We start from the raw sequence: 27,190 nt of genomic DNA, 5'->3' as shown, positions 1-27,190 counted from the left end.
GGAATTACCGGGGCATTACAACCCCGGTTTTCCGGGAATCACGGAGGCGGAATGGTGTAAATCCCCATTCCCATTGAGTCCTGTGGGACTCAATGGGAATCGGGATCATGGAAACACCGGCAGCATCTCGTAATGCTGCCGGTGTTTCCTCGCCCGCCTGCATGCGGGAGGTGTTAAACCCGCCAGGTCAGACCTGGCGGGAACATCATCTCCCGCCTGCAGGGGTCGGGATCAGGCGGTCCGGAAACAACAGTGGCGGCGGGTTTACCGCCACCGTTATTTCCGGACCGCCAGGGTCGTAATGAGGCCCATTGTGTATAGGCGCCATACAAATAAACTATCATATCATATCATGCATACAGCAACAAGTAAATCATTTAGGAGGATTACGGAAACTCAAAGATTTAAAATAGATAGATCAAATGCAGAATAACAGAAGCCTCTTAGGAGAGTCTGAAATTACAAGGCAGCCATTTCATAGGCATCAAAGCCACTTTTTAAATATCAGGGGTGTAACTGTACCCAGAGAGAGCAGAGCTTGGTGAACTTCCTTCATCACATTCCTGTAGAGTTCCTTCTGCCACTCCTTCAAAACCTTCCACTCCTTTTCAGAGAAACAGGCAGGAACATCGTGAAAGTTGAGCTGCACCTGGAATAGAACATGTGACATGAATTATTTACTATTTCCATTCAGTGTAGTACAGTATTCAATGAGTGTTAATTTCATACGGTTGTACATGTTTTTTACAAGGTCGCTTTCCTTGTTTGCACATTAGTTGTGCACTTTTCCCTATGGTAGTTTTCACCTCATTTTTGTTTATGGGGGCTACCTCCCTCCCCCAGGTCTCCATTTTACCGACCATCTTACCGACCACCACCACCTCGCCCTGCCACACATCATCCCCCAATCCCCGACCCCAAACACAAAACATATATATTACAGGGCTTGCAGTAACGGCCCTGTAGTTCTGGTTAAGTTGATCAACTCATAGAAAGAACACTTTTTGGCCAGCTTATAACTTTGCCCCCCCCTGGAAGAATCCTCACCAAACTTTGCAAAATAAGTATATACCCCCATCCCCTCCGGAACGATTCTGTGAAGTTTGGTGCGGTTTCATCAAGGTTTGAGTTATACAGGGCCACCCAATATTTGTAGAAATTCTCAGACGCAATGGAAAATACATTTTGCTCACGCCTACAGCCCAACCCGCCGGGAGGAGTTTCACCAAATTTGCACCAGGAGCGGCGGAAAAAGTCTGGAAAACACACGTGGGGTTATTTGGTGTTCGAAAGAGGAGCGGGAAAGGGTGGAGATGGAACAAAGATGATATGGGGCTGTTTTTATAGGTGAAAAAATGGTGTGCAGTTGCCGCAGTAGTCCGAAGACAGTTCTGTAAACTAACAGTTGGTAAGACATATTTGGGGTTATTTGATGACTGACAAAGGGTGAGGAAAGGGCAGGGGAGTGGAGTGGAATAAAGAGGCTATGGGGCTGTTTTTATAGGTGAAAAAAAGGTTTTGCAGATGCTGTCGAGTCTGCGGTCAATATTGGTGTCCGCGAACATCATTTCAATTGCAGGAGGTTGAGGGCACGCTTTGTTATGTGAAAGGGTTTTGTACGTACTTGTTATATGGTTTCATTTTATTGTGGTGGTTGCGGCCACTGGCAACACATAATATAGCAATATGTGTATAGTAATTATAGGTACTGTAAGGGAGTAAACAATTTGTAATATGGTGGAATGATATAATTAAAGTGTATATTGTAGTTATGATTGTAGTACAATTGAGGGCAGTGCCCCTTGATATCGCCTCTGCCTTTCACACAGTATCCTCATGAAACGGTTATTTGATACCCGTCTCAACTGAGATCAAGTAAGGCTACAAGACAAGAGGTAAGTTCTCTTAGACTGTACAGTACCTTTGGTTAGAAGAAATGTTTCCAGCTGGCTGCTCTTCCTATGTGGCTCTGTAGATCCTGTTGTTCCTGGGCCTCAGTCGTGGGGACAAGAGGGAGGAGTTCTGGGGACTCCTACAACACAACAGGATAGTCAGCGGCAGAAAAGGACCAACTTCTATTCAGCTGCAATTAGCAGTTTCAGCTTCTCGTGTCTCAGTAAATAGCACCACTGCAGACTCTCGGATACCACTCTGGACTTTCCTCGCATCTGGGGTGCAGCACTCTGTTGAGGTGGCTCAGGCTTGGTCAGTCCTGCTTACTGGGAGTCCGGGGGATCTTCCACAAGCTCGGGTCCGACTTAAAACTGATGCACTCCGTTTGGTGTTCCTCTCCCTGCCACTTCGGTTCCAGCAGCTGTGGAAGCTCCATGAGGATGTCCAAACGAGTTCACTTTGGAGTTGATTGGTCACACCAACTTAAGGGGAGAAGTCGTCCTTGCAGGGCTTCTCTAGTCATGTCGAATTCGGAGCTTCAGCACAGCAGCAGGGCTTCACCGGGCAAACCAACGGTCCAGGAGTTGCAGCAATCGTCTCTTCCAAGTTCTTCTCCAGATTCCTTCGTCCAGTGGTCAACTCTGCCTTCCAAGCCAAAAAGCCTCGCCTTTTATGCAGGTTTCTCCCATTCATTCCAGCATAGCTGTCAATCACACAGCAGGGTGGCTGTCCTTGCCGGACAGCCAGCTGGCCAATCACCTTTGGGTGCACTCCTGTAACCAAACGAATTAAGCACAGGGAGTTTCGGACACCTCCCACGCTTTCTGCCCTGCAGACACACTGATGCCAGAGGTGGCCTTCACCAGTGAATCCTGCCAAAGACAAAACAAACAAAGGGACCAAACCTGGTTTGGCGCGCAGAGTAAATCTCAAGGAGAACCTTTCCAACAAGAAATGGCAAAAAAAGAAGTCTGGGCCCTTTTGACACAATGGGTACCCATGGGTGCTTTACTGTAGCTGCGAACGAAACCCACGGTACAAACACACAATGGTAGTAAAACGTAAACCACTGCCACCAACTATTAATTATAGAAAGTGTAACATAAAAATGTTACATGAGAAACTAGACAAAGGGGATACTACGTAACCGCTCCAGCAGCCTATTGTAAGATAGTGTGTGCTGGGTCTAGAAATACAGGTAAGGAAGAGTGCTACTCTGCTGCCTGGACACAAGGGCAGTATCAGGGCCGTTCAACCCTTTCATTTGAAATGGGCCCTGAGCTTCGGAGGGCTGCCCAGATGCTGCCCAAGTGTGGAAGTAAAGGCATGCTGAGCCCTCATGCTAAAAATCAAAACATATTTCATGCTAACAATTACTGGGCATGTGTCTGTTTGTGTTACAATATGCCATGCCTTCTAGCAGACGGAAAGGTCTACCGAGAGCCTGCGCCACTCCAGGGTGCCATAACATTTAGATTTTGGGGTGTTTGGAGGTGGAATAGGCACATAGATAACCTTAGGCAGAGCATGAGCGATTGGTGTGTGGAAAGCTGGCCATGCCCCACCCAAGCCCCCACCGAGTAATATGCAGTGCCCTGTTTTTTTGTACGGCCGACAGGCAAAATGAAGTGCAGAGCAGCGTTCAAGGACACAACGTTACCCCAGGAAACTGGCTTCAATCCACTGGAAGAAATTCAGGTTAAGTGCTCTGCGCAACCATTTCTTTCGTATTTCCTGCACAAGAGCATTCTGAGGGTGGACCTGAGCCTCAAGCGGGTTGGGGTCCAGCAGCTGCCTTTGTTTTATTAAAAAGAAATACTTGGCCTGGAAGAGGCTGCATTTTCCATGATCGCGCAGTATACTGTAGAAACTGCTTTCATCCACCCCTTTGCCTTGCCAGGTAGTTTCCTTTACATTACCATTTGGCTGCATCCCCCTCAGCGTTGGCCACCACGCAGGTGCCCAGCACCAGCTCATCAACTTCTTAGCACCCATTTCTCATTCTAGCACGTTAATTAGCTCCTTGAAGTATGCCCTGCAGAGCTGCCCCTTTAGTGCCTCTTTCATTACAATGGTGGGGATCCTGCCTTGGAGCCTTCAGGGCAGGGTGTTAACCGGTGCCTCAGGGTTAAAGGTTGCATTGCGCCCCTCGCTCCGCAGTAGAGACGGCCTAGTTTTAAAATCGGACCAAAATATTGAAATTCTTGTACTGCTCTCAAGTTGCGAGAGACCGTCTCGGATGTCATCAAAATAGTACAATTTGTTAATGAAGCTCACCTGGATTGGGTTATATAACATTTGACACCGAGATTGGTCAGAAACGGCCTTAATGGACGCAATTGCGGATCTTCTTCCCGAGGTTTTGAGTTGAGTGAAGAACCAATGGCGCAGTCAAGATAATCTGGGGAGGAGTCACCTCTGCCTAGGAAGAATGTGAAGATCGGGGGCCATATGAGGGAGAAACAAACACAAGAAGACACGTGAACCTCCCCACCCTTGCATATCACAAGTCATAAAGCAAGGAAAAATAACAGAAAAGTCACAGAGTCTCACAAAAACAAACCCTTAAATGAGCCGCAGGAATGGTCATGGCTGCCAGCTTCATTGGTGTCATCTACTACCCAATAACTTCCGAAGAAGGAGGACGGAGCCCTACGCTACAATGGATGTTGGAATACAAGAGGGTTTAGGCATCTTTATAACACGGAAGCCCATGGCATCTTGTGTTGGCAACATGTGATGGATATAATGTATTCCTGAACCCTGCCTCAAAGGGGGTGGCGGACAGACCTTATTCTGGGCTGATGACCTCGGTGCAAGTGGGTCTGGGCCTGAATGTGGTGGAAGAGAGGAATCCTAATCCCTTTATACGAGCACGTTGGTTACAGTCAAAATAGGTGTGTGTACGCAGACTGGGAAATCTTCGCCTCATGTTACATGGGGCTACTGAGTCAAAATAGGTACGTTGCAGGACAGATACACATGCAGCACAAGGCTGAGAGTCAAAATAGGTACGTTGCAGGACAGATACATATGCAGCACAAGGCCGAGAGTCAAAATAGGTACGTTGCAGGACAGATACGCATGCAGCACAAGGCTGAGAGTCAAAATGGGTACGTTGCAGGACCAATACGCATGCAGCACGCACAAGGCTGAGAGTCAAAATAGGTACGTTGCAGGACAGATACATATGCAGCACAAGGCCGAGAGTCAAAATAGGCATGTTGCACGACCGATACATATACAGCACAAGGCTGAGAGTCAAAATAGGTACGTTGCAGGACCAATACGCATGCAGCACGCACAAGGCTGAGAGTCAAAATAGGTACGTTGCAGGGCCAATACGCATGCAGCACGCACAAGGCTGAGAGTCAAAATAGGTACGTTGCAGGACAGATACACATGCAGCACAAGGCTGAGAGTCAAAATAGGTACGTTTCAGGACCAATACGCATGCAGCACGCACAAGGCTGAGTGTCAAAATAGGTACGTTGCAGGACCAATACGCATGCAGCACGCACAAGGCTGAGAGTCAAAATAGGTACGTTGCAGGACAGATACGTATGCAGCACAAGGCCGAGAGTCAAAATAGGTACGTTGCAGGACAGATACATATGCAGCACAAGGCCGAGAGTCAAAATATGTACGTTGCACGACCGATACATATACAGCACAAGGCTGAGAGTCAAAATAGGTACGTTGCAGGACCAATACGCATGCAGCACGCACAAGGCTGAGAGTCAAAATAGGTACGTTGCAGGACCAATACGCATGCAGCACGCACAAGGCTGAGAGTCAAAATAGGTACGTTGCAGGACAGATACACATGCAGCACAAGGCTGAGAGTCAAAATAGGTACGTTGCAGGACCAATACGCATGCAGCACGCACAAGGCTGAGAGTCAAAATAGGTATGTTGCAGGACAGATACACATGCAGCACAAGGCTGAGAGTCAAAATAGGTACGTTGCAGGACAGATACGCATGCAGCACAAGGCTGAGAGTCAAAATATGTACGTTGCACGACCGATACATATACAGCACAAGGCCGAGAGTCAAAATAGGTACGTTGCAGGACAGATACGCATGCAGCACAAGGCTGAGAGTCAAAATAGGTAAGTTGCAGGACCGATACATATGCAGCACAAGGCTGAGAGTCAAAATAGGCACGTTGCAGGACCAATACATATGCAGCACAAGGCTGAGAGTCAAAATAGGTACGTTGCAGGACCGATACATATACAGCACAAGGCTGAGAGTCAAAATAGGTACGTTGCAGGACAGATCCGTATGCAGCACAAGGCCGAAAGTCAAAATAGGTACGTTGCAGGACCGATACATATGCAGCACAAGGCTGAGAGTCAAAATAGGTACGTTGCAGGACCGATACATATGCAGCACAAGGCTGAGAGTCAAAATAGGTACGTTGCAGGACAGATACATATGCAGCACAAGGCCGAGAGTCGAAATAGGTACGTTGCAGGACAGATACGTATGCAGCACAAGGCTGAGAGTCAAAATAGGTACGTTGCAGGACAGATACATATGCAGCACAAGGCCGAGAGTCGAAATAGGTACGTTGCAGGACAGATACGTATGCAGCACAAGGCTGAGAGTCAAAATAGGTATGTTGCCAGCAAGTTCGCAGGATACCATACCATAGATTAAGGTATAATATATTCAGAAAGACAATAAGAACACACAGCCTGCATCTGCTGGAAAATCTTCACCCAGAGGGGCTGGGGGAAACCTCAGCAGAGGGAGGTAATGGGGCCAAGAGTCCAAAGCTGTGATGAGGAGGGTGTTAAGTGTTTCCTTAGGAGCAAGAAGAGAGACATTTCGGGTAAATGACTGCCGAGTAAATACGTAGGCGTGGTGGGGCCTTACATCGATGCCAGATAGTCTATTAAGGGAGCGCAGGTGTTAGAACGTACCTTGGGAAGCAGAGCTGCAGGGCCCTTTCCTGTCCCTGACAGGCCCGGACAGAAATAGACCTGGTCCTTAGTGTTGGCCCTTTGTGGTGAGCCGGCTTCACCTGCTGGCTCACACTCACGGCATCATCAAGAAGGGGAACGACTGACCAATCCGGCGTTCGCACAGGCTGGCATAATCAGGCACCCAGGCAAGTTCACATGGGACAGTGGAGAGCAGAAAGCACATCTGGATTATTGGTTTGTGTCGAGAAATGTGATTGATCTAATTGACACTCTCAAGGTTACTCCAATGAAACAAAGTGACCATCAATTGGTAACGTGATGTGGAGGGACGAATTACCAATGCCAGAAGAAGAAGGCTCTGTCTCCCACAACAACTCTCTAATGGGGGGAATAGACTGCGAATTAGCCCAGCATAGATCCAACCTATTACTAAACAGTATCGTGGGAGGGTAGTAAATGGCGAGGAGGCTTTAGACTACTCTACTCTTCAAAAGATTTAGAGAAAAAAGGTGGGTTGTCCGGGAGTAATGTTGAAAGCCTATTACCGCCGGCACAAGGGCGCCTGTAAAGGAAGTCCAAGAAGAAACACACCCATCACTGCTGAAACAAGGACGCCTATATCCAAGTCCTTATTCCATGCGCTCATGCGCCAGTGTCCAGAGTTCCAGGTGATGCAGAAACAGTACTTAAATCCAAGCGCTGATGCGCTAGTGAAGCAGTTCCAAGAAAACGTAGTAGCAATCAGGGGCAATTCAAAACAGTCCGATGCGAAGTCCGAGTTCAGCAACGAGCAGGAGCAAAAGACCAGGTAGTAACAAGGGAGTCTGTTAAAGCGTTCTGAGTAAAAAACCAACAGCGTAGCAGAAGACAGAACCAGGGAACAGACCAAGGAGTCCAGAAAACAGGCCAAAGATACAAAAGCAGGAATCAGAAGTTCCTAACACAAAAATGCTGCTAGAAACAAATTTAGAAGCAGCGCCTTGCAAGCCTGCGGAGGGGGTGCCAACGTTTCCACGACAACTTGCAGCGTTCCGTGAACGAATAGAAGCGTGACAATGAAACAAACCTATGAGGCCTTCTGGAACACAGTTTATGATTTAGGGGTTGAAATGGAAGGGTAACAGCAGTTGAGGGAACAGGAGTGTGCCTCGACCTGAGTGCAGGTTTAAGAGCATGTGGGTGTCGGGGAGGACTCCTGACAAAGACAGAATGTATGAATGTTGTTCTCCCCTTTTGATTAACCCTGTTGCTGTTTGTAACACCAAACAATTGAATATTGACTGAACACATATAGGAATTGCCCCCGCATGGGGTGTACAATTAAAGTTATGAAGTGAAGATATTTGGAATTAGAAATGGTATTGCTATATTGCTTTTGCAAACTTTTCTGACATTTCTCTGTCAAAGCAAATAACACACGCATATGGGTAATCAGAATGCTGAATCTAGAAACACCTAACAAAAGGAAACATGTATCTGCATATTGTGTTGTGTTGTGTAAGAGATACATCATCTCTGAAACAGAAACCAAAGAAAGACCTTCTAAAGCGATCCAAATACCATGGTTTGATTATTGATATTGCACCATGCAAGAAGCAAGTTCTGTGAATATCTGTATATTAGATGAGAGACAATCAGTGCATTAATCATGTGCGATATGTTAAACCAATAAGAATTGACAAAATCTGAAAAATGTAAATGCACATTGTGTTGTATTGTGTAATAGATTCATCACCAAAAAAGATTCAAACATTATGGTCTAAGAATTATTGTTAATATCTTCACATGATGCAAGAGATGACTGCTGAATAAGTCAAGCCTTAGGTGTTAAATCAACACAACCCCACAATATGAAGAATATTTGAGTAAAAGGGCCTCATGAAATCGTATATATAGACAAATAATGGGGCAAAGTTGGTATACAAAATGCTGCAACTATGTGAAACTATTAAAAACTAAAAATAGATGCAGCTTTTAGACCTGACATTTAGTATACTTACAATAGTATACTTATATATAATATACGTACTTAACTATAGTACTTACACCGTTATATTTACTTTTCAGCAACAAGCCCCGCCCACCTGTGTCAACACGCCCAAATAGGCACGGTTGCACGCACCAGCGCGCGCGCACCGAGAAGTGCCCAGGAAGTGCCCGTTTGCCTGTTAGCCGGGAGCCTGGGGGCGCAAGAGGCGTATTTTTCCTCACTTTTTCCTTTTCTTTCCTCACTTATATCATTGTGCTGCATATCGGCTTGTGTGGTCATTACACAGCATTCTAAAGGGTTCATCATTACGGCACACAGGAGCGTCAATGCTAACAAGGTAATTTGTGCCCGTTTCCCTTGCCGTTACTTTGCCTTTTTCCTCTGGGAGTATCTACCCTGTTGAGCCACTTGTTGTCATGTGTGACCTTCAACGGGAGCTGGGAGCGGGGTAATAACTTCTGCAACCCCGGCTGTAAACTGCTTGCATTCGCAGCACGGTGCTTCTATCTTGTGTGTGTGTGTGGAGAACTGTATTCATTGAATTGTGTCTGTTTTCCTTGGAGTTACTCTGCCTTTTCCCCTCAGCGAGTTTTGACTTCTTTGAGCCCCTTGTTGTCATTCATTGTCCTCGAGTGGGAGTGGGGTAATCAACTTCCGATTGCCCGGTTGTACACTGTTGTGCACTTGTATATACGTTGTCTGTATTCCTGTGCGCGCGGAGGGAATTGTACTCAATTGAACTGTGTTCATTGTTATGGTAATTTGTGTGGAAGGGACTGCTGACATTTGTGCCGCTTCTTGGCCACGGTACACCTTGTGCATATACATTGAGCCGAGCGCTCCATAAGGGGGGGTGGACTGTTCATCGGTTCTCCCCAAACGCCTGTTGGGAAAATCTATTCATTAGAGCCTATGCTCAATTATTTTCACAATATAAATACGGGAGCAGGAGTGGGTTATTTGATGGATTGGAGTGGATAGCTCTTAATACCTACTATTCCGTAGACTTAGGTAAATATTGGCTTGTTTTGAAAAAGTATTGCGGCCGATGGATGGTCGAGTTCCCTCGATTTTGGCACTACATACGCAAGAATAACTTATCAACAAAATAGATAAGTGGTCCGTTACTCTGCACCTAAGGGTTCGATTGTGCTGCCACAACCGGGGTATGGTAGGAACCCTTCAAGTGGGACGATACCTACGCCGTGCGGGGGCCATATACAAAAAATTGGGAAGAAGAAAAACTCCTATTGCGAGCGGAACCTTTGCATACCCAAACATCAAAAATCCCCGCATTGTTAATTTGCCACAGGGGAAAATGAACGAAGAAGATTTAAAAGGAACAATCGTGGGAGGGGGAGGGGGAAGTTGGAAAATGGGACCTAAGTGGTATTGATTTCCCCCCGCTCCCGAATCCTGTGGGACTCCCTACAATGGACCCTAGTGAACATGCCAAGGTTCTAGATCGCCCAGAAGAACCCCAGCAAAAAAGCTTTTTAAGTGTACAGGACATACCAATAAGGCCCTCAACTCTAAATCTGGATGATACTCTGCCCTCTACACCCCAATTGGATACGTCCCTTCTGGCCACTGTGGTGTCCGCGTAGTTGGTTAGAAGGGTCAGACTCTCCATCGGACCTTCAAATCCGGCAAGGGCGAGGGGTGGAGGTCTTGACATGTGGTAGGAAGAGCGGAGGAGAATTTGTCAGTGCCAACATTGCGACCTGACGTCTAGCCCATGGGGGAAGTTAGGGGCATGTTCGGTAGTGTGAATAGGGGGGGATCCAAAGCCTGGCACTCATAAATGTTCAAGTCCCACTTTATCTGCGTTTCCCCAGAATCACGAGTGTGATGAACAGCCCTCCAACCACCTAGAAAAGGAATTGAACGTGGATGAGAATGCACCCATGGTAGAATCCTTTCCTGTACTTACCAGGATCGTAAACCTCCTGGATAAGGGACATGAAAGGGCTCATGGGGAGCTACAGGAATTGGGATTTATGTTGGTGGAATCTTCAGAAAAACTAAGTAGGTTGGAAGGTTTTGTATATTCCCTGAATCCTTTTACCTTATCGCATTCAGTAAAGGAACCTGAATTGAGACTCAGCATAGGCTGCCAAATCTTGGATGAGGCTAGAGAGTGTAAGAATCTAGAAATGGACAGGAACAGCAACCTCTGGGTAAAAAAAGAATCGTCTCTCGTCGCTTCTGTACCCAATCAAATTAATACTGAGCAGGTGAATAAGTTGGAAGAGGTGAAGGAACAAATGAGACTGATACTAATTAATTCAGATAAGATGAAATCTGTGGAAAGTCTTCAGGCTAGGGGGCAAGACTCCTGTGATCCCAAAGAAATAAATGTCCACGAACAGAGCATTAGAAATAAACCCGATAGCCCCTCGGCATTATTCCAGGTAATTGAGGAGGACAGCGATCGAAGTCCCCTCTGAACTCAGAGTCAAATCAGGAAGAGGAACGGCCCTTTGTGTATCTCATCTCCCGTAGAGAAAAGAAAATGAGAGCAAGAGCCCTCAAAAGAAGAGCGAAGAGTGAGCGGGGGTCAAATCAGTACAAAACAAAAAGAAAAAAAAAAAATCACAAAACCCACCAGCTACCAAAATAAAGAACTCAAATACAAACATCAAAGATATCTGTAGTTTATCGAGGGGAAGGAGGATCTCTTGATTTTACACAATTGGACGAAGAAAGTAAGCTGGCCTTAGAGGTAAAAGCAACTTCTGGCGGCCAGGACGTGGGGAGGGAGAGAGCCCCCCGGAGGGAGCCCCCCCTCAGATTTCAGAAACCGAATTGTATGTGCAGGTGAATGAATATGGTGAAGCTCCAAACACCCTCTCAGATGCCATGAATCACAAGGGGAAAATGCCTACTGTTAAACAAAAAAACCAAAATACAGAAATAAAAAGAAAAAAACAGACCTAAAAAAACAGAATGACAGTAAATCTGAAGTACACAAAGACGTGCGGAGTATCCAACAGTTCTTTAACACTAAAACAAAGGAAAAGGCCCACACTGAGATTGAGGAAAAAGAAAAAGAGGTTAACTACACTGCCCCTAAGGGGACAGTTTATACCTCTTCCTCTGCCCAGAATGAGGGGATGGGAATGGTGGGAGGAAATGATAATCTGGAACCACATTCTAATGAACCTATTATGGTCCCCAGTGAAGATATAAAAAAACTGGTTCAGGAAGCACTACTTAAATTGCTTCAACATCCGACTAAGTATGGTACACCTCTCCCTCTGCTTATGTCACAAATGGATGGTAATTCTGGGGAGATACAACAGAGGAGGGATTCCCCCCATCAGATGACAGAGGTTAGCAAAGATACGTCCCACCCAGGACTTAAGCGTTCTGCTCCGGAAGTTGGGCTGACTATTCAGGCCTCTACTATATCACATGGGGGTGATTACACAAAAACTGCGGCTAATACCGCTAAAGTTTGTGAGGACACCCGCGGTGAGGGACCCTCCCCGCTCGTAGCTAAGGAATTTGAAGAGCGGATAAGAGAAAAATTTGAGTTGTGGAACCAAGAGAAGGTCCGAAAACAAGCTAGAGAGTTTCATCAAGGGCAGGAGGCCCTGATTGAAACTCGAGGGGGAGACGGGAGGGACTGGGAATCTAGGAAACAATATAACTGGGAAGAACAGAACACTAGACACCAAAATGTTTGGTCAGAGGATAGGAGAGAATGGAGGGAACCGAAATATACAGAAGATCCTAGTGTAATGTTGAATTTCGTATTGACTATGGGAGGCCCCCCGTCATTAAATCGAGGGAGGATTCTCTCTTTGTTTAAAGAGATTCCCCGTCTGTCTCTAATCTCCTCAGAAGATATTAAGCTCATTGATTATATTCACCCCACCAGATACGACTGCGTAAGGATTGTATTTTATTCAAGAGCAACATATGAACTTGTGTTAACTGAAGGTGTGGCTCTGCAAAGATTTGGCTACGACATTGTAAACTTCAGTCAGGGTGCGGGATTACATCAAGGAGGGGAACGAACAGGGCAATACTCAGAGATACATGATCACACTTCTACACAAGGAGGATGTAATACCCACCCTGAGAAAATATTAAATGAAGTGGCTGAGATCAGATCACTGGCAGAATCTTTGAAGGAATTTTTGGTCAAGATCCAAGGTTTGAAAAACCCTACTTAGAGTATTGCTAAGTACACATTTTTATCATGGAACTCCAGGGGGTCCCGGCCACTGGTGTATTCGGCCAAGACGTGTGTAGAGCTCCTGAAATACTCCTTTCTATGTATTCAAGAAACATGGGCAGTTAATGCAATATCATTAGATGGCTTCATGATCTTTCAGGAACCAGCCACAAAACAAGCTATGGGGAGACCAGTGGGGGGACTGCTTATTGCCATTAAGAATAATATAGATTTTAACACCATAAAGAACTTTCGTTTAAATAATGGCTGCATAGCAGTCCTCATAAAGGTGGCCTGGAAATGTATCCGGAGCCACCTACTAATTATAAACATATATTGGCAACCTGATCGTGACTTAAAGACTTATACTGACCCTATGGATTTAATGATTCAGGAATGCCTGGAATTGGACAATGATCTGTATGTCATTATGTGCGGAGATTTTAATTCAGATATTTGCATTGAAGAAGATGGGTATGAAGGAAAGATGGGTTGGACAAAGAAAGTACGGGGGCTTCCCGGAAACTCTCCCAGGGAGTGCAATGGGGGCAATATATTGGGGGTTGGGGGCTGCAACGTGCAAACAACATAATGGAGGAGACAACAGACCCTGCCACTTGGTCTAGTGGAAAGTGGAGTTCCACCATAGATTATATCTTTGTTTGTACTAAGACCTTTTCTCTCATCTAGGAGTTCAATCTGATTGATTCTTCGGAAAGTGATCACAAAACGTTAAATAGGATTATAGAGATACCGGCAAATGTGGTTGAGAAATATACCTACGCCATCCCAGTATCCCTAAACACACAAAAGAACAGAATTGTGTGGCACAAAACCAACATTGATAAAGTGAACATGCTGTTTCAGGAACATTTCGATTGCAGTGTCTTTATTCATAAAAAAATGCTATATACCCATAATTCTTTTACGGGTTACATTGAATCTGTAGTTTCATCTAAATTGGGAAAACAAAACAAAAAATCTCTTTTAAAGGAGACAAGAGCCCCATAAGCACGTTTTCTCAGATGAGATAAAAACACTCAAGAAAAAGCGTAACCGTGAAATACGTGGCTTTCTAAGCCACCATAAATATTCCAAAACAGTGATAGATCATGGTGATTACAATCGACTAAAAAAATAAGTGGAAGAGGAAAGCCAGATGTTTGCAAGCCCAATCAGGGAGATGCCGCAGGCATGTTGGTATCCCTTGGCGATGTAAACACACGAAGATTTTGGACACTGATCAACAAGTGTGGATCTGCACAAAGTAACTTACAAACAGCATGTGTAAACTCTAACAAATGTAAAGGACACTTTGGTAGCTTGTATTCATCGTCTGTCAGAGCCTGGAGTCCCCGCCCTACATTGTGAATACTGCCGGGAACATCCCATTTGTGGTAAAGGAGGTTGAAGACAAAATCATCAAATGCTCCTCTTCTAGGGCTCCAGGGCCGAATTTGCTCTGTATCAGTGTCTTGAAAGGTAATGTGAACGTATGGGCAAAATTGCTATTCCTTCTATTTAAAGACATTCTCCACATGAAAATCATCCCGACTAGTTGGAGAATGTCGTACATCGTACCTATATACAAAAAAGGGGATAGGGCATCCCCAGTAAGTTACAGACCCATCGCCCTCTTAGACGTTGATTCTAAGATTTTTGCTAGCATGGTTTTGGAGCACATTCGGACCTGGATTAATAAATGTAACATTCTTTCACCTTACCAGTTTGGCTTCAGGAAAAACGTAGGCACTGATGCAAACGGTCTTGTAATTAATATCTTACAAAATGCAGCATGGTCCCCAGGAAATTCACCTATTTCTGTGGCATCTATTGACCTAACTACAGCTTTTGATTTTATGGATAGGTCAATCCTGTGGGCAAAACTGGACTCTCTAGGATGCCCCCACCTTTACTATCAATCCTGTATCATATGCATGAGGACTCCAAACTGAGGGTGCGACTTAGTGGCGAGGGCAATTTATCACACGAAATTGAGATTACTAACGGCCTAAGGCAAGGTTGTATTTACGCCCCAACCCTATTCAATTTGTATTTTTCTGATATGGGAAATAGTTTTAAAAACCTTAACATCTATTCTCCAAAGATTGAAGGCAGCAAATTATTATGGCCTGCTTATGCAGATGATGTTACCTTGTTTGACTGGACCCCCATTGGCCTGCAGCGCCTGTTATCAGCCTTTAATAACTACATCCTGGCTAATGCCCTAAAAATTAACTACTCCAAGACGGTGATAGTATGTCTAGCCGGGAAGAAACAATCTAAACATTTTACCTGGTTCCTAAATCATGAAAAACTTCCTACAAGCACGCCCTTCAGATATTTAGGATATCCGGTCTTTGGAGACCAAAAAAAAGGCTAATTTTAGAACCTTACTGGATGCGAAGGCTGTAACTTTGATCGCTCAAGTACGTAAAATAGACACAAAATATGGTAAATTCTCTTTATTGCCCTGTCTCCGCCTATATAAAAGCAGAATTGTGGCCCAATTCTGTTATTGATTAGAACTAGCCCCTTCCTGGTGTAGGGGAGAGGTGGCAATATATGAATCCAAGATACTAAGAGCAATGGTCAAATGCCTACCCAAATGTGTACCGTTAATGGCGATCCGTTATGAGCTTGGTCTGCACTCGTTGAGGAGTGTCCTTGAATGGCATAGACTTAGGGGTCGATTCATGGAAATAATGTGTGCCGAAAATTCCCGCGCAGAGGTGCCAAAACGTGCCAATCGCAGGAAAAGTGCGAAAATCGCAGGGAAACCAGCGCACAGCGATTCATGGAAGTCTGTGCGCGAGAAAAACATTGTATGTGCGCTAAAAATGTGCGCCGCGCACGCCGGCGCACAGGTCATCCAACAGCGTGCGCCACGGCCACTGCGAAATCGCACATAGCGCAGCGCACATCACAAAAGTAGGCGGAACACGGGGCGTAACACTCGGAATGGGGAACAACGCATGAAAATATGGGCGTCACGGGGGAAGTACAGGAGGCAAGTGCGCGGAACGCCCACACGCTCGCCTACAACCCGTATTCATGGAATCGAATAGGGCAAACCAGCGCACGGTCAAAGACGCGCACAGGGCCAAACAAGTACACCACAAGAAAGCAGGCGGAAGCGTCCCTGCACCTGAAAAAAATGTGCGCCAAAATGTGCGATAACAAAAAGCACCCATATACAGCCATGATGAATGGTCCATACAGTGGCCCTCTAGGACAAATGAGGTGCAAAGGGGTACCGACAAACATGGACAACCGCTGTGTGGAAAATAGCGTGTGCGTGTGTACCTGGGTGCGCGGGAAGTCCCACACGCGATTGGCCTGGGTACGTGTACTTCGGGGTGCGTGGGAAGTTCCACACGCGATTGGCCTGGGTACGTGTACTTCGGGGTGCGCGGGAAGTTCCACACGCGATTGGCCTGGGTACGTGTACTTCGGGATGCGCGGGAAGTTCCACACGCGATTGGCCTGGGTACGTGTATTCCGAGGTGCGCGGGAAGATTCACACGCGCTTTCAGCAAGGTACGTGTATTTAGGTGGTGCCGGGGAATGCTACACGTGATTTGGCCATGTGGGTCCTCCCAGGTGTTCCCTCTACACCCTCCACGGCCCCTGCAGGCAGCCCACACCACAGGGGACTACCCTGCACCCCTGCTCATGTCCCACAGGCAACCCATCCACCATGGCCATGCCCCCCAGCCAACCCACATGTCACCTTGCACTACCGATCACCAACACATGTCTCCCAGCACCCCCACCCCCCAGCATCCAGGGGCAGCCTCCACCAGGCCACCACTCATGTCCCCCTGCACCCCCACCCCCCAGCAGTGCAGGGGCAGCCACCACCAGGCCCCCACTCATGTCTCCCACCACCCCCACCCCCCAGCAGTGCAGGGTCACCCTCCACCAGGCCCCCACTCATGTCTACCAGCACCCCCATCCCCCCAGCCACCAGGGGCAGATTCCACCAGGCCCCCACTCATGTCTCCCACCACCCCCACCCCCCAGGGGCAGCCTCCACCAGGCCCCCACCCATGTCTACCACCACCCCCACCCTCCAGCCACCAGGGGCAGCCTCCACCAGGCCCCCACTCATGTCCCCCTGCACCCCCACCCCCCAGCAGTGCAGGGTCACCCTCCACCAGGCCCCCACTCATGTCTCCCACCACCCCCACCCCCCAGCAGTGCAGGGTCACCCTCCACCAGGCCCCCACCCATGTCTACCAGCACCCCTATCCCCCAGCCACCAGGGGCAGATTCCACCAGGCCCCCACTCATGTCTCCCACCACCCCCACCCCCCAGCCACCAGGGGCAGCCTCTACCAGGCCCCCACCCATGTCTACCACCACCCCCAGCCACCAGGGGCAGCCTCCACCAGGCCCCCACTCATGTCTCCCACCACCCCCACCCCCCAGCAGTGCAGGGGCAGCCTCCACCAGGCCCCCAACCATGTCTCCCACCACCCCCACCCCCCAGCAGTGCAGGGTCACCCTCCACCAGGCCCCCACCCATGTCTACCACCACCCCCACCCCCCAGCCACCAGGGGCAGCCTCCACCAGGCCCCACTTATGTCTCCCACCACCCCCACCCACCAGCAGTGCAGGGGCAGCCTCCACCAGGCCCCCACCCATGTCTCCCACCACCCCACCCCCCAGCAGTGCAGGGTCACCCTCCACCAGGTCCCCACTCATGTCTACCACCACCCCCATCCTCCAGCCACCAGTGGCAGATTCCACCAGGCCACCCCTCATGTCTACCACCACCCCCAGCCCCCAGCCACCAGGGGCCGCCTCCAACAGGCCCCCACTCATGTCCCGCTGCACCCCCACCCCCCAGCAGTGCAGGGGCAGCCTCCACCAGGCCCCCACCCATGTCTCCCACCACCCCCACCCCCCAGCAGTGGAGGGGCAGCCTCCACCAGGCCCCCACTCATGTCTCCCACCACCCCCTACCCCCCAGCAGTCAGGGACAGCCTCCACCAGGCCCCCACTCATGTCCCCCTGCACCCCCACCCCCCAGCAGTGCAGGGGCAGGCTCCACCAGGCCCCCACTCATGTCTCCCACCACCCCCACCCCCCCGCAGTGCAGGGTCACCCTCCACCAGGCCCCCACCCATGTCTACCAGCACCCCTATCCCCCAGCCACCAGGGGCAGATTCCACCAGGCCCCCACTCATGTCTCCCACCACCCCCACCCCCCAGCCACCAGGGGCAGCCTCCACCAGGCCCCCACTCATGTCTCCCACCACCCCCACCCCCAGCAGTGCAGGGGCAGCCTCCACCAGGCCCCCACCCATGTCTCCCACCACCCCCACCCCCCAGCAGTGCAGGGTCACCCTCCACCAGGCCCCCACCCATGTCTACCACCACCCCCACCCCCCAGCCACCAGGGGCAGCCTCCACCAGGCCCCCACTTATGTCTCCCACCACCCCTACCCACCAGCAGTGCAGGGGCAGCCTCCACCAGGCCCCCACCCATGTCTCCCACCACCCCACCCCCCAGCAGTGCAGGGTCACCCTCCACCAGGTCCCCACTCATGTCTACCACCACCCCCATCCTCCAGCCACCAGTGGCAGATTCCACCAGGCCCCCACTCATGTCTCCCACCGCCCCCACCCCACAGCCACCAGGGGCAGCTCCCACCACCCCCTACCCCCCAGCAGTCAGGGGCACCCTCCACCAGGCCCCCCCTCATGTCTACCACCACCCCCAGCCCCCAGCCACCAGGGGCAGCCTCCAACAGGCCCCCACTCATGTCCCGCTGCACCCCCACCCCCCAGCAGTGCAGGGGCAGCCTCCATCAGGCCCCCACCCATGTCTCCCACCACCCCCACCCCCCAGCAGTGGAGGGGCAGCCTCCACCAGGCCCCCACTCATGTCCCCCTGCGCCCCCACCCCCCGGCAGTGCAGGGGCAGCCTCCACCAGGCCCCCACTCATGTCTACCACCACCCCCACCCCCCAGCCACCAGGGGCAGCCTCCACCAGGCCCCCACTCTTGTCTCCCACCACCCCCACCCCCCAGCAGTGCAGGGGCAGCCTCCACCAGGCCCCCACTCATGTCCCCCTGCACCCCCACCACCCAGCAGTGCAGGGGCAGCCTCCACCAGGCCCCCACTCATGTCTACCACCATCCCCACCCCCCAGCCACCAGGGGCAGCCTCCATCAGGCCCCACTCATGTCCCCTATTACCCCCACTCCCCAGCAGTGCAGGGGCAGCTTCCACCAGTTCCCCACTCATGTCTACCACCACCCCCACCCCCCCCAGCCACCAGGGGCAGCCTCCACCAGGCCCCCACTCATGTCCCCTATTACCCCCACCCCCAGCAGTGCAGGGGCAGCCTCCACCAGGCCCCCACTCATGTCTCCCACCACCCCCACTCCCCAGCAGTGCAGGGGCAGCCTCCACCAGGCCCCCACCCATGTCTACCACCACCCCCACCCCCCAGCCACCAGGGGCAGCCTCCACCAGGCCCCCACTCATGTCTACCACCACCCCCAGCCACCAGGGGCAGCCTCCACCAGGCCCCCACTCATGTCCCCTATTACCCCCACCCCCCAGCAGTGCAGGGGCAGCCTCCACAAGGCCCCCACTCATGTCTCCCACCACCCCCACCCCCCCAGCCACCAAGGGCAGCCTCCACCAGGCCCCCACCCATGTCTACCACCACCCCCACCCCCCAGCCACCAGACCAGGGGCAGCCTCCACCAGGCCCCCACTCATGTCCCCTATTACCCCCACCCCCCAGCAGTGCAGGGGCAGCCTCCACAAGGCCCCCACTCATGTCTCCCACCACCCCCACCCCCCCAGCCACCAGGGGCAGCCTCCACCAGGCCCCCACCCATGTCTACCACCACCCCCACCCCCCAGCTACCAGGGGCAGCCTCCACCAGGCCCCCACTCATGTCCCCCACCACCCCCCAGCAGTGCAGTGGCAGCCTCCACCAGGCCCCCACCCATGTCTCCCACCACCCCCTACCCCCCAGCAGTCAGGGGCACCCTCCACCAGGCCCCCACTCATGTCTCCCACCACCCCCAGCCACCAGGGGCAGATTCCACCAGGCCGCCACTCATGTCTCCCACCACCCCCACCCCCCAGCAGTGCAGGGGCAGCCTCCACCAGGCCCCCACTCATGTCTACCACCACCCCCACCCCCCAGCAGTGCATGGGCAGCCTCCACCAGACCCCCACTCATGTCCCCCAGCACCCCCACTACCCAGCAGTGCAGGGGCAGCCTCCACCAGGCCCCACTCATGTCCCCCTGCACCCCCACCCCCCAGCAGTGCAGGGGCAGCCTCCACCAGGCCCCCACGCATGTCTACCACCACCCAGCAGTGCAGGGGCAGCCTCCACCAGGCACCCACTCATGTCTACCACCCCCCCCCACCCCTCAGCCACCAGGGGCAGCCTCCACCAATTGTGTTTTTATATATGAAATGCTGTAATGAGGAAACGATTGTTGTAAAATAAATTAATCAAACGTTTCCTGTACACCAGCATGAAAGTTTTGAGTCTGTTAGTTATATGATGACACATGTCATCTATTTGTTACTGTGTGTAAACTAAAAACTGATGAAATACAGGAGAAAGGGGAAGTCCGTGTTTCACATTTGCACCTTATTGATTTAGTGAAGCTTGAGGCCTCTAGATCAGGAACTAGAGTATTTATTTATAATTCTTATAACGCGCCACATGCCCTCAGGCCGCACATAAAACGACGACGGGACGCACAAATGGAAAGCAGGCGGGAGAGTGCGTGAGCAGAAGCTTAGGCCGGTTATTCTGGGCTACGGTTGAAGAGGTAGGTTTTTATGGCCTTTTTAAAGAGAAGGTAGTTCTGTATTTGGCGTATAGCCGCCGGGAGCGCATTCCAGAGAGTGGGAGCCTGAGTGTCAAAGCTAGTGCCACCAAACCGGGTCAGTTTGAATCTCAGCTGAACAAGTACTGTGGCCGTGGTAGAACTAAGATTCCTATTATTAGGCTTCATCTTAATACGCTCTTATAGATAGAGGGCTTGTGAGAGACACACATTTATGAGTCAGAGTGAGTGCTTTGTGAGATATTCTTTGCCTTACGGGAAGCCAGTGTAGAGTTTTTCTGAATGAAGAGATGAGTGTGCGACGCAATAGTTTAAAAATGGTGCGCACAGCCCTGTTCTGTGTGACTTGGAGTACCTGCATATTGGCAGCAGTGGTGCTGGTCAGCAGGCTATTACAATAGTCCAGCCTGGAATGTATTAGTGCTGTGTACAGCAAAGCACAGTTGTCGGATGTATTGTACCCGTTTATTAATGAGTCCACAGCTCAACCGGATATTGGATACATGTGACTTCATTGAAAGTTCGTTATCAAGAGTAACACCTACGTGTTTTCACCTTTTGTTGAGACTGTTATGACATGATCAGCAATCAAGAAGTTAGAATAGTCAGATGTTAACTTGCTCTGGGTATTCTTGGTGGCGACAATCATGAGCTCCGTTTTTTTGTCATTGAGGGCCAACAAATTGCAGGCCATCCAAGGTGGAACAGTTTGCGACCTCTCCAAGCCTTTTCACTATATGGCCTTTATTGATTTAGAACAGGCTTTAGGCAGTGCCAGCAGGGAGAGGTTGTGGCGACAGATGCAACTCGGGGGGTGCTCGGAAGATCTGGTGGAGGCAATTGAGGTTCTGTATACTTCTACATCCATACAGGTGAGATTGTCCAAGGATAAGGTGGTCTCTGATAAAATGCACACCTTTATGGGGTTAAAACAGGGATGTCCCCTGGCCCTGCCCTGTTTAGATTGTATCTGTCTGACATGGGGGAGAGCCAAAAAAAGGCTAGAGCATTCCCTCCAAAAATCCAAGCCATCCCACTTCTATGAATCCTGTATGCTGATGATTTGGTTATGATGGATCAGACGGAAGTGGGATTGCAGCGAAGATGAAATCTGCTTGAAACCTATATGGAGGAGAATGTCCTTAGAGTGAATGTATAAAACCAAAAATGATGCAATGTTCAAAGGCCAAGGGGAGTCCAGCCCAAAAGGCAAAATGCTAGATGGGCAAGCAGAAACTGGAAAGAGTACATGCAATCACCTAACTTGGAGTATGTATTAATCAGAACATTGATGAAAGTGTCTAGAAGCTGGTTTTAAGATCTAAAACGAAAAGTCTTGCTAGTTTGGCTCGAGTACTGAAGGGAAGATACGGAAAGTTTACTCCAAGTCCTCTAATCACCTTTATAAGCAGATGGTGACTCCTTTCCTAACTTACAGTGCAGATGCAGCTTTAAATGTATCATTTCTGGGATCTTTTGTAAGGGGACTTTTGGAAAAGGGTACTCCACCTCCCTAAGGGTCTGCCTATAGCCTCAATCAGGGCGACAATCTCTCCAATCTATTGTACTCTGGAAATCTAAAGCTCTCTACCGTAAAGGTATATTACAAGACAATCTCCCTCCTTTCGAGATTTTGAGAATTAGGCAGAAGATGAAAAGGGAATGGCTTTTGGAGAAATTGAAGCAGAGATGCCAAGGCTGGTTATTGTCCTTAGAGCTAATGGATGAGATGTTAATGACTAATCCAGAAAAGGTCAAAAACAAAGAAGACAAGACTGGATTAACACCCAAAATAAACAGAACACCCATAAAATATCCCATAATTTGACTCTTGAAAGGAGATCTATTGGCAGATTCCACGGTATCTATCCAAATTTCCCTGTGCCATTATACAGGATTCTCTTCTGCGTCTTCGTCTAAACGTATTAGCTACTAGAGTTACAATTTAAGTTGTAGGGGTGAAATTCCAAAAGACAAGGCATATCGTCGATTTTGATTTTGCACTGGGCGAGGTTTGATGGAGTCGGGGAAACATATATTATTGGAACGCACATGCCCAACGGTTAAGTGAACAAAATTCCTGGAGGATATTACCAAGAATATGAATTCTGTGTAATTACAGGATTGGTGGAATATGTTTTTAAGTAGGGGAAACGTTTGTATCATTTGTGTGGGAATGACATTTTTAAATCAAGTACTTCTTAACAACTGGGATTAACAAGAGATGAATTGGTGGTATCAAATGATGGTATTCTTGGGTGGGGTTTTTTTGGAGATATGAAATTAATTGGAAACTAAATGTGTAGTATGAAAAGATTGTAATAAACTAAAACAAAAAAATAATAAAAATAAAACGTTTCCCCTCTTTTCCCTACACTCTGCTACAAGAGACTGGCAGAGCACCTACAAGCGGATGCGGTGAATGGAGCTTCGTACCTTCAACATTTCCTGGATGCCAGCTGCTTGCACGATTTCCTGGCTTCACCGCTGTCTACAAGTGTGTGGGCACCCACCTCCCCAGACTGACTGTCAGCTAGCATTTGAACTGCAGGTGAAAACAACGGGAAAGCCCCAGTCTTGATTGCTTGCTCATCCTGGTGAATGTTGCTGTCTTGCTTGGTGAACCCCCCTCCACACCAACCTGTGTCTCTGTTCCCATTGTGTTTTCATGACTTTTCCCCCCATCATTTATTCATTCTGTGATGTAGATGTATTGCTTGTATCAGGAGATCTGTGCTTAAAGGAATAGTGCCCACAGAAATATTATTGTCCAAAAAGATGGGCAATAATACAAAACATCAATTACACATAATTTTAATGGAAGTTCCTACGTAAACTTCTGAACAAAAGAGGCTCAAAGCGTTTACATGGGAGCATCCATTTTACCATTTCAGGCAGCCTGCTCAGCTCATGTTATGGTCTTCCCTTGTTCCCTTGCGGCACTAAATAAGCAGCAAAAGTCCCCTACTGGGAGCTTTTGCTTACTGCATGCTGCCAGAGCAGCGCTGCATGAGCTGAGGAGGCTTCCTTCACTTTCATTTTACGTTTTTGGTGCTCCCCAAGCCAAGGGAAGCAAAGAAAACGTACAATGAAATGCAAAAAGCAAAGGCGCTGCAATTATAAATACAACTTTGTTCTATTTGTGATTGCCGTGGTTGGAAAACCACGGCAATCACAAATACAACAACATTGTATTTCTGACTGCAGCGGCTTTCACTTTGAGTCTCCTGGGATCCCCCGGGTCGGGGGAACCCAGGAAACTCAAAGTGAAAGCAGCCACAGTCAGAAATACAATGTGGTTGTATTTGTAAATGCTGCAGCATTTACAAATACAACGTTGTATTTCTGACTGCGGCAGCTTTCGCTTTGAGTCTCCTGGGTTCACCCAGGAGACTCAAAGTCAAAGCCGCTGCATTCAGACATACAACGTGGTTGTATTTAAATATGCTGCGGTTTTCTTTCTACGTCTCTCAGGCTCCACAGCATTTATTTTCCAGTGCTTTTAAAAAATAAATTGAAAGCACTTACCAGCACAGCAGCAGGTTGTGTTGATATCTGCTCTCCGGCAATAATGAAGCAAAAGCCACTGGCTGGTAGCTTTTGTTAATTACAGCTGGCTGTTTTTTGCTTCATTAGTGCTGCAAGGGCAAAAATTAACACAAGCACAGGAGGCTCATCCATTTCACAAAATGGATGCCTCCTGGTGCTTTGAATCTGCGACTTTGAGCCTCGTTCGCTCAAAAGTTTACATAGCAACTTTCTTAATGATTATTTTGTATATATATTTTTGATGATGGCCCATCTTTTGAGCCAATAACATTTTTGATGGCACTACCCCTTTAAGGTAGAAATGAGAGGAGGTAGTTAGCAGGTTGAGATAATGTAGCTGAAGCTGAGATTTGTGTTTAAGCTACATCACACTGCTCCTTTATGAATCCTTGCAACCACTGTGCCCCTTCCTTATTTTTCAGAAGGCATTTATATTCATTTTTTTAAAATCTGGTGCTATTTCATGTTTAGTTTTAGCTATTAGGTTGTGCATTAGCGCCATATAATCGGGCAATATTGCATTAGAGCACAGATGGGGCGTGGCATATGAGGACGGACACAAAGGTTGTAGGCTGTTTGGATTTCTATTCGCACTCTCCAGGATCAACAATGTGGCTGCTCAAGTCATAAAACAGCACTGTCCTACGTGGCCCAGTACCTAGAATGGGGTCAACTCCCCTTCAGACACAACATATCTGTATTAAATTAGTTAGCAGGGCGTAGACCTTGGCCAGTATTCCCAAAGCATTCATGTCTCCATAGCTTCAGCAGAGCGATCATTCTGAAAACTCCAACTAATAATGACCTCAGAGTCAAAGGCTCAATTGCTGTCAACTCCAGGCCATGATGTCCTTTCAAGCCAGTCCTGGCTTTGAAACTCAAGGCCCTCTGCATACTACGTGGATAATAGAACAAAGTGAAACTACAACTCCCAGAATGCAAAGCACGGTGGCCTAAAAAGAGAATGACGGTGACAGGGCTGGCGGCGGACCCCCAAAAAGCTACAGGAGGAGAGCTCACCTCATCCGCGCCCTGGCCGGACATGTCGCCCCAGTGCTCGGTGGTCCTAGGTGGGTGGACAGATCCCCTCCTGTGATCCGGTAGGGATCTCTTGCAGGATCCTTGGCAATTGACGAGCAGCTCCGGCTCCGCTGAAAACCTCCCTAGGGTGTTCCAGCGCTGCACTGCGACTGCGCAGAAGCGGAGACACGCCCAAGGCACGCATCACTGCACGTACTGCGGCGGCGGAAAAGCCGAGATACGGTACTGAGGCAAGGTGCTCTGCGGCTGCGTAGTAAAGGAGACATTTAACCGAGGCACGCTGCAGTGCGGCTGCGCAAAAGTGGAGATATCACGTGGCACACATCACTGCGGCTGCGGACAGATGACACATCAGCGCGCAGAAGCCGAGATACAGCTAGATACGTTGCTCTACGGCTGCGCAGAAGCCAAGACGCTCACAGAAGCACGTTGCACTGCGGCTGCGCATAAGTGAAACGTCACCGCGGTATGTACTGCGGCGGCGCAGAAGTGGAGACATTTCCCCGAGGGGCCTGATGAGGCATTACGCTTCTCACTAAGCGCTGCGCACGCGCCGAACATTATACTACCCTGACAGTGACGCCCCCTCCTCGAACCGCGAAATAGAGGACCGGGGAGGGGCCGAGGGCTGCATGGGCGTAGCTCGAGGCGGAGGAGGCAGAATTCATTGGAGTGAAGCTGCACGTGCCCCAGGCGCTGTCTGCACCCCTATAACCTGCGGGGACCCAGCTCACGCCCCAGCTCTCACGTGCCCCCTCTCCAGTCTCCACGCTCTTTATAATCCCTTGTTGCAGCTCAGTGGGGGCATAGGGGTACACTGATTTACCTGGAACAAGCGTCTTTGATCTTGTTTTTCTGCCTGGAACAAGCGTCTTTGATCTTGTTTTTCTGCCTGGAACAAGCGTCTTTGATCTTGTTTTTCTGCCTGGAACAAGCGTCTTTGATCTTGTTTTTCTGCCTGGAACAAGCGTCTTTGATCTTGTTTTTCTGCCTGGAACAAGCGTCTTTGATCTTGTTTTTCTGCCTGGAACAAGCGTCTTTGATCTTGTTTTTCTGCCACATTTAACTGGTACCAGTTTTTCTAACACCGCAACTCTGCTCCAGAAAACCGCGCGAGGGACTGTGGTAGGGTGACCAGATTTCCAAAACGAAAACCCGGGACTGCCAACAACATAAAAGAGGGACTATATATTTGTATTTGGATGTGTTGTGAGGGTGTAAAGAGAAAGAGGAGTGATCTGAGTAGCCCCTCTGCAATTGTTGACCTGTCATGGCAACAGCTCTTTTTGTGTGTGAGATTGTTGGACTTGGACTACTATCCCTTGGGTGTCATGGTTGTGGTGACACCGGGTCTGTGGCGGGGCAAATGCATGATCCCACCCCCCTGTTTTCCCACCCGGATGTATGATTGGCTTCTTTGGCTGTGTATGGTTGGTGCCAGAGTGTGGCAGGCTGTGTGTTTGGATGTGGCAGGTCCAAATGGAAGGTGTTTGTTTTGGTTAGATGGTTTTGGTGATAGGGAGATGTTCTGGTGAGTCTGTTACGAAAGGGAGATGTTGTGTGTGGTGAGTCTGGTATGAAAGGGAGATGTTGTAATGTAGTCTTTTCCTGTCACTGGCCTGGATGTTTGCTGTAGAATGTTGGTGCATGAATGCAGCTCAGGAGAATGTTGGGTGGATCTGTGTGTGAATGTTCTGTGAGTGTCAGTTGGGGGCCTGAGCTGAGTTGAATGGATGGCCGGTGGGTCTGCTCCTT

The 27,190-nt window shown here is 49.2% G+C and overlaps 1 protein-coding gene across 3 annotated transcripts in view; it reads right to left on the bottom strand.

Annotated features, from left to right (window-relative positions):
- Nucleotides 1-25,776, bottom strand: part of LOC138489471 (zinc finger protein ZFP2-like) — a 456,038-nt gene extending 430,262 nt beyond the window's left edge. The window contains exons 1-3 of one of the 3 annotated variants that reach the window (XM_069617206.1): nt 25,415-25,771; nt 4,171-4,315; nt 523-649 (exon numbers count right to left, since the gene is read on the bottom strand). In XM_069617206.1, coding sequence (XP_069473307.1) covers nt 523-649; nt 4,171-4,191 — 148 coding nt within the window. In that variant the 5' untranslated portion in view covers nt 4,192-4,315; nt 25,415-25,771. Of the gene's footprint in view, nt 1-522; nt 650-4,170; nt 4,316-25,414 lie in introns of all 3 variants that reach the window. The other 2 variants (XM_069617207.1, XM_069617204.1) reach the window with 2 other exon arrangements.
- Between the last annotated feature and the right edge of the window lie 1,414 nt (nt 25,777-27,190).

Source organism: Ambystoma mexicanum, chromosome 9, assembly GCF_040938575.1.
Source record: "Ambystoma mexicanum isolate Mex_15411 chromosome 9, UKY_AmexF1_1, whole genome shotgun sequence".
Classification (NCBI taxonomy): domain Eukaryota; kingdom Metazoa; phylum Chordata; class Amphibia; order Caudata; family Ambystomatidae; genus Ambystoma; species Ambystoma mexicanum.
Note: the sequence above shows the minus strand (reverse complement) of the source record. Positions and strands in the feature narration are given on the sequence as shown.